Raw genomic sequence first — 7,169 nt, 5'->3', positions numbered from 1 at the left:
TTCACCAATTGGTCATTGGGTTTTGAACTTGCAACATCCAACACCAACTGCTCCTTCAAATCATGCGGAGCCCCCTTTTCTAGCCCAAATAGTGACTTTCATCAAAGCAGGTTATATGTGCACTCCCCGCAGGTGCCTGTTCATGGGTCCGAATGAGTCTCGTGTATGTAAGCACGTGTGACTCGTATCCCCATGTTTGTCAGCACCAGATAGCGTTGAAGTCCGATGCAGTTGCAAAGACTTAAATACCCTTTCCGCCATTAGTGCCATAAGAAAATGAGCGGTTTCAAAGACTTAAGTACCCCAGAGATGGTTATTTAAGACTCAATCCCTGTAGTGCAAGATTATCGAAGAAAAGAATCTCTCCTGAAGAAAGCCATGAACATCAACCCTCTCTCTCCCTTCTCTTTCTGCCTCTGTGCACACCCAACAAACGATCCTACATTGCTCCATCAAGCATCGACTGAGTTGCACACTGACTGTAACATGGTTCAACTTGATGAGTTGTGGAGCCTGATTCAGAGTTTTTGCCTTATAGAAGGTTGGGGTCCGGGGGCTCTCTCGAGGCGGGTCCCATTGTGCGTTCAACGGGCAGGGGTCCTGGTGGGGCTGCGCCCCCCCCCCCCCCCTAGAAGAATTTTTTTTCTTGGTCCTTTTATAAATTCTTTCTTTTCTTTTCCTCTCCAAGCTCGTTTTTTCTTGGACCTTGTATAAAAAAAATGGCAAATCGCTATCGCGCAATGATTTACAAAAATACATGTTCAGACTCAGCGAAACGAACCTAAAGCGCTCTCTCTTTTTTTTCCGTTTGAACTTCCTGTCCTCTTCTTCTTCCTTCTTCGTGAAACACTGTAAAACTCTCTCTCTCTCTCTCTAGAGAGAGAGAGAGAGAAGAAGAAGAAGAAGAAGAAGAAGAAGAAAATTAAGAGAGGCAGAGAGTCGACGATCTGATGGCGACCGTCATCCTCTTCCTGGTAGCAGTGGCCAGAATGTTGCCCTCGTCAAGCAGGCAACTGATTGCAGCGGCCCTTCTGCCGCCTTCGAGGGACACCTACAACAGAATCTTCCTCCAGTACGGTTTTCAGGTGAGCGAACTGGCGCGTCTACCTCTACATCGACAATACTTTCGATCAGGGCTATGCCTTCCAGGCCACACTGACGCTGCTCAACACGGGTGTTCGCACCCTCAAGTCCTGACAGGCATTCGTCGGGTTCTAGCACTGTGAGGTCCTCATCTCGACCTTCGACACTGTGCTCTCCGACAAAACCCACCTTCTTGCCAATGTCGGAAATGACACGTTTCTCTCTGTCTTTCGCGCCAGAGACCTCAAGACTGTCATCAGGACGGCTGACGACTACAGTCTGATCACGACGAAGATCCTGCTCAAGGGGGCGGTGTTCGGCATCGCAATTTACGATTTACACACAGTAGCGATTTACGAAAATCGCGTAGCGAAAAAAAAAATGACAAATCGCTATCGAGTAGCGATTTACGAAAACCGCGTAGCAAAAAAAATGAAAAATCACTAATTCAAGTAGTGATTTACAGAAATCACGTAGCGAATAAATAAATAAATAAATGATAAATCGCTAGCAATTTTCGTAAACTGTTATATCGAGTAGCGATTTACAAAAATCGTGTAGCGAAAATAAATAAATAAATGGCAAATTGCTATGCAATTTTCAACCTTTTTATATGTTATTTTATTATAAAGGCATCACAAATAACATTGACATATGAATTATCACGGGTCCTAAGATATTCCTTAGTACAAACTGAAACATGCCAATTTGTCTTCTTGGGAGAAGACACCGCACCCTCCCCACTTTCATGGCTTACTTAGTTAAGAAAAGAAAATAAATAAATAAATGCAGGTCATTTTTTATGATATATATATATATATATTTTTAAATAATTTAAGAAAAAAACACTCCATTACTCGCACGTCTGGCCTCTGATTGATAAATTCTTTAAGGTTTTCTCTGGCCATAGTAGAATACACTCAGCTTCAACATTGCTGCAAGAGATGCCAACCATGAGGTTCGAACCTGTGCAGGTTTTTTCTGGATCTTGGATTCTGTTTTGGTATTTGGTGCCCTACAGGTATCGACGAGGTTAAGTGTGAAGAAGTCTGGAATGTTTGGATAAAGAGGGTGCGGCTAATAAATGATGCACACGCTCACAATTGTGATAGTGAAGGCAACAAGAGTTTATAATATATGGCATGATGATAAAGGCACGAATTTCCTTAATTGACGTTTTTTGGTTTTCTTTTGAATATTCTGGAAGCAGAACCGCATCACGGCTTATGAGGATAAGATTGGCATTGTGCGTATAAGTATAAATAAATTCGTCAATTTTCTTTTCTTTTGGATATAGCAGCTCCGTGATTCCAACGGCAGAGCTGTCCCTGAGTTGTCCAAATCAAAGACAGAGAATCGGGGGGTAACCAATAGGGGCCCAATATGGACCTTGACTTTATTAAAGACGAAAATGCCATTTAGTCCTGGGAAATTGTTTCCAAAAATGGGCGAGCAACGAACAAACACAAGCCCTTTTGTCCTGGGAAATTGATTCCAAAAAGGGTTGATCTCCGTTAATCACAAATTCACAATAACAATAACCCTTTGACAGGCGGGTGAAAGAGGGTAGGAAAAGGACGAGATTATCCGCTGGATACGCGAGCCCCACTAGGAATCAAAGTCGGTTTGGACGGCGAGTTTGTGTCAAATAATCGAGGTCGTGTTGTTGTGCCCACAACAGAAACTAAGGCTTGCCCATAAATAAATATAGGCCACGGCTCCCTCACTCTACGCAGGCAGTGCTGTTATACACAAAGCAAAGCAAAGCGGTTTTGATCCGTGTTGCAGTGTGGGTTGTGAAGGATGGGGAAGGACGTCGAGGTGAGGGAGCACACGGCCAAGGACTACACGGACCCTCCGCCCGCACCGCTGATCGACCCGGAGGAGCTCACAAAGTGGTCGTTGTACAGGGCGGTCGTAGCCGAGTTCATCGCGACGCTGCTGTTCCTCTACGTAACGGTGGCCACGGTGATTGGGTACAAGCACCAGTCCGCCACCAGCACCGACCCCTGCGCCGGCGTCGGCGTGCTCGGCATCGCCTGGGCCTTCGGCGGGATGATCTTCGTCCTCGTTTACTGCACCGCCGGCATCTCTGGTACGTCTCCTTTCTCTTCTTCCCTTTAGTTTTCTCTGTCCCTTTCCGTTTCTTCCCCTCTCATTGTTAATTTGCGCAGCTAGCCTCTCTCTCTCTTTGTTCTTCTCTTTTACTGTAAATGCTTTAGGTGGTCGGCTGATATCACCTAAGAGAGGGTGGAAAGGGTGTTTCAAAACAAAACATTTCATGATATTTGTCCTTTATTTCTTCCAGTTTTTAAGAATAAAAAATAAATTTGTTCCAAGATATATAAGAAGATACCAGGGTTTTGTTTGGCGTACTTGCCAGTCTCAGTTTACCACAAAATCCCGAAGCATCATGAAACATCACAAAAAATGCCAGAGTATTATATTATATGGTTTTTAATCTATTTTTATTTTATATCTTTTATAAAAAAAAGTAACCATTTCACTGGAAAAAAATCGAAGAGAAAAGCTAAAAAAATGATTTTTATAGATATTCTCTTCAAAAAATTTGCTGAATGATTAGAACCATTCCTTCTTTAGTTACTATACGTTTATTTCATGTGATTTTTTTAACCATTTCACGCTTAGATGAGAACCAGGTCTCCTGAGATACCAAAAGAGAAAATGAGAGAAGGAAAACTTTTTCTTTTCCGGTTTTGCTACATTTGTGAGATTATTTTTTATATAAATACTGATGGTAAGTTGTTGCTTGTGGGGTGGGTGTGTTTAGGTGGACACATCAACCCGGCGGTGACTTTCGGTCTGTTCCTGGCGAGAAAGGTGTCTCTGATCAGGGCGCTGCTCTACATAGTGGCACAGTGCCTGGGTGCAATCTGTGGTGTTGGGCTGGTGAAGGGCTTCCAGAAGGCGTACTACGTCCGCTACAGAGGTGGCGCCAACGAGCTCGCCGATGGCGTCTCTAAGGGCGTCGGCTTGGCCGCTGAGATCATCGGCACCTTCGTCCTCGTCTACACCGTCTTCTCCGCCACCGACCCCAAGAGAAGCGCCAGGGACTCCCATGTTCCGGTAAGCCAAACACGCCATCCCCTCTCCTGCCTCTATTTGCTTGTCTGTTTCTCCTTTTTTCTTTTTCTTTTTAAGAACCCATTTTTAATGGAACTAAAACGCTTCAAATCCGACTCGGAAGAGTTTATCAAACCGGTTCATTCTTCTCGTAGTGAGCTGCACGGAGAATGCACGGGGCCTACTACTGTATTAAAGAACTGATAAGTTTGGAACTAAATTTTGACCGTACCAGCATGAGGGGGAGGGTACCGTGTCTGTTTTTGCTCCCCCTCCTGCCCTGTGAATGACTTTTACCGCGCAAAATTATCTTTGGTTAAAAGTTTAAAACCAAGAGAGAGGCCTCAAAAGTTGCAATTCTTTGGTTATAGCTTTTTGCTACTTGTTCAAATCGACAATTTCAACAAGGTGGGTGAAAAATAGTCCAGGATTTGCCTGTCCTTTTTGGGTCCTGATTTCTCTGTACATTCATAATTGTAACACGCACCTGCTGTTTGCTTTTGTTGAGAGAGGCCTCAAAGGTTGCGATTCTTTGGTTATAGTTTTTTTTTTTTTGCTACTTGTTCAAATCAACAATTTCAACAAGGTGGGTGAAAAACAGTGTCCAGGATTTGCCTGTCCTTTTTGGGTCCTGATTTCTCTGTACATTCATAATTGTAACACGCACCTGCTTTTGTTGGTTAGTGATGGTAGGTTTTTGTAGGCCATCTTCTGCTCTAGTTGGGACTGTGTTTTCTATAGCTTTTTTCATTTTTCACGCGTCTTTATTGAAATTGTATAACATAGGATTCCTCTGGCGTGATTGTCCGATACGTGGTAGTTTTCTCGTCTTTTCTTTTTCTCACTCACACTTTATACATGTCACAAGTTCTCTCTCTCTCTCTTGGGTGCACCATGTTGCAGGGGCCGTCCTGTATGGGCTGGTTATCCGGTACCACAGTCTCTCCATTTTTTGTCATTATGCGATTTCTGACCCGGAAATTATCGCGTCTCAACTTATAATCTCCTGAATTAGAATGTTGGTTTCACTGTAAAATCGAAACAAGTGTACTTATCCACATATATGACTTGCTGAACCTATCTAGTTTTTATCGTCTACTTGTGGTGAAGTTAAAAAAAAGGCTGATGTATCGTGACATATATGTGGATGATTGATTGGCTTAGCCCAAAATCTGTTGATTGGATTTAATGCTTTTTTCGTTTGTTTGAAACAGGTGCTTGCACCACTGCCCATTGGGTTCGCCGTGTTCATGGTCCACCTTGCTACCATCCCTCTGACCGGCACCGGTATCAACCCCGCCCGCAGCTTTGGGGCCGCAGTCATCTACAACCACCACGCAGCCTGGCACAACCATGTAAGCCAATTAAACCGTCTACTTCCCATCTTTGTTTTAATTGCTTAGCCTCTCTGACACCTTTATGTTTGTTTCCCACCAATTAATTCTGTAAAATTTTGGGTTTCAGTGGATCTTCTGGGTGGGACCCTTCCTTGGAGCTGCCATAGCTGCTGCATACCACCAGTACATCCTCAGAGCCTCTGCCATCAAGGCCCTTGCTTCCTTCCGGAGCAACACCAATGTCTAATATTTTCTCTCTCTCTCTCTCTCTTCTCTTGGCATGTGTTGTTTTCTTTCCTTTGTGTGAGGATGGTTGATGGGAAATGAGAGGGTGGTGTATGTTCACCCCGATGATTCACTGAATCCCACGTCTGTGTTCGGGGCTTTGAATGAGCACATGTATACAAGCACATAGGGCTTGTATTCCTGTGTATGTTGACATCACTAAGCATTGGAATCTGGTGTGGTTGGAAAGACTTTATTACCCTTTCTTGCTATTCTTCTCATAAAGTGATAATTTGAGAAAATAACAAAAATGCCCTTTATTCAAAAAAGAAAAAACAAACGGTTCAAAAAAAAGACAAACATATCCTTCATCCAGAAAGTCGAGGATGATGTTGACTCTTCAAAGTCTTCTTCTTCTTTCTCCGTAAAACACTGTAAAACCTTCTCTCTATCTAGAGAAGAAATCAAGGGAGGCAAAGAGTTCTCTCTGAAGAAGGCCATGAACATCAACTCTCTCACTCTCTCCCTTCTCTCTCTACTTCTGTGCACATCCAACAGACGATCCTATATTGCTCCATCAAATACCGACTGACCTGTACACTGACTGTACCATCGTTCAACTTGATGAGTTATGGAGCTTGATTCATAGTTTTTTGCCCTTATAAGAGGGTTTGGGGGCTCCTACCAACGTGAATAGCATCGTTCAACTTGATTCGTTGTAGAGCCTGATTCAGAGTTTTGCTCTTACAGGAGAAGTGCTTCTCCCGACACGAGTCCTGGGTGTCGTGGGCAAAAAATGCATAAGGTATCATGGTGAGAAAGACATATTTTTGTTCCAAGGTTGAAAGAAATCAATGGAAAATCCAACAAAGAGCATGTCAGAATCAAGATGTGGATGTCAAACGAGAATGGTGTTGTACAACTCAAATAACACAGAATAATAGGGGTCTGGTTTTAGTTAAAATGGAGAATAAAATGACAATAAAAATCGCTGAAAATTTACAAGAATAAACTAGACTCAATAACGAAGACACCACTTTACGGATTTGAAATATGACCTCCGGTTAGGGAGATATGACCCTGACAAGTTGGTCCTAATTCGAGTAGCAATTTACAGCGATTTGCAGAAGACACTATAAATCTCTATAGCGATTTGCGGAAGACACTACAAATCGCTATAGCGATTTGCGGAAGACACTACAAATCGCTATAGCGATTTGCAAAAGACCCGAAAATACTACAAATCGTTGTAGGAAAGCCCGATAATATTATAAATCGTTGTTGGAAGTCTAAAAAAAATTACAAATCGCTGTAGGAAAGCCCGATAATACTATAAATCATTGTTGGAAGGCCAAAAAAAAATTACAAATCGCTATAGGAAAGTCCGATAATACTATAAATCGTTGTTGGATCCGCGTCAGGGGGGAGCCCCCGGACCCC

The 7,169-nt window shown here is 43.0% G+C and overlaps 1 protein-coding gene across 1 annotated transcript; it reads left to right on the top strand.

Annotated features, from left to right (window-relative positions):
* The first annotated feature begins 2,783 nt into the window (after positions 1-2,783).
* LOC149847595 (aquaporin PIP2-4-like) lies at positions 2,784-5,897 on the top strand. The gene is made up of 4 exons (XM_089997112.1): positions 2,784-3,178; positions 3,875-4,170; positions 5,382-5,522; positions 5,632-5,897. The coding sequence occupies exons 1-4, from the start codon at positions 2,887-2,889 to the stop codon at positions 5,749-5,751; spliced, it is 849 nt and encodes a 282-aa protein (XP_089853238.1). The 5' UTR covers positions 2,784-2,886; the 3' UTR covers positions 5,752-5,897.
* The last annotated feature ends 1,272 nt before the right edge of the window (positions 5,898-7,169 follow it).

Source organism: Nuphar pumila, chromosome 2 (genome assembly GCF_984573655.1).
Source record: "Nuphar pumila chromosome 2, dmNupPumi1.hap1.1, whole genome shotgun sequence".
In the NCBI taxonomy this organism is placed as follows: domain Eukaryota; kingdom Viridiplantae; phylum Streptophyta; class Magnoliopsida; order Nymphaeales; family Nymphaeaceae; genus Nuphar; species Nuphar pumila.
The sequence above is the reverse complement of the archived record's forward strand: the minus strand, read 5'-3'. Positions and strand labels throughout refer to the sequence as shown.

Coding starts and splice junctions, on each gene's coding strand:
- LOC149847595 (XM_089997112.1), top strand. CDS start 2,887: ATGGGGAAGGACGTCGAGGTGAGGGAGCACACGGCCAAGGACTACACG. Junction 4,171..5,381: donor CCAGGGACTCCCATGTTCCG/GTAAGCCAAACA, acceptor TGTTTGAAACAG/GTGCTTGCACCACTGCCCAT. Junction 5,523..5,631: donor ACGCAGCCTGGCACAACCAT/GTAAGCCAATTA, acceptor TTTGGGTTTCAG/TGGATCTTCTGGGTGGGACC.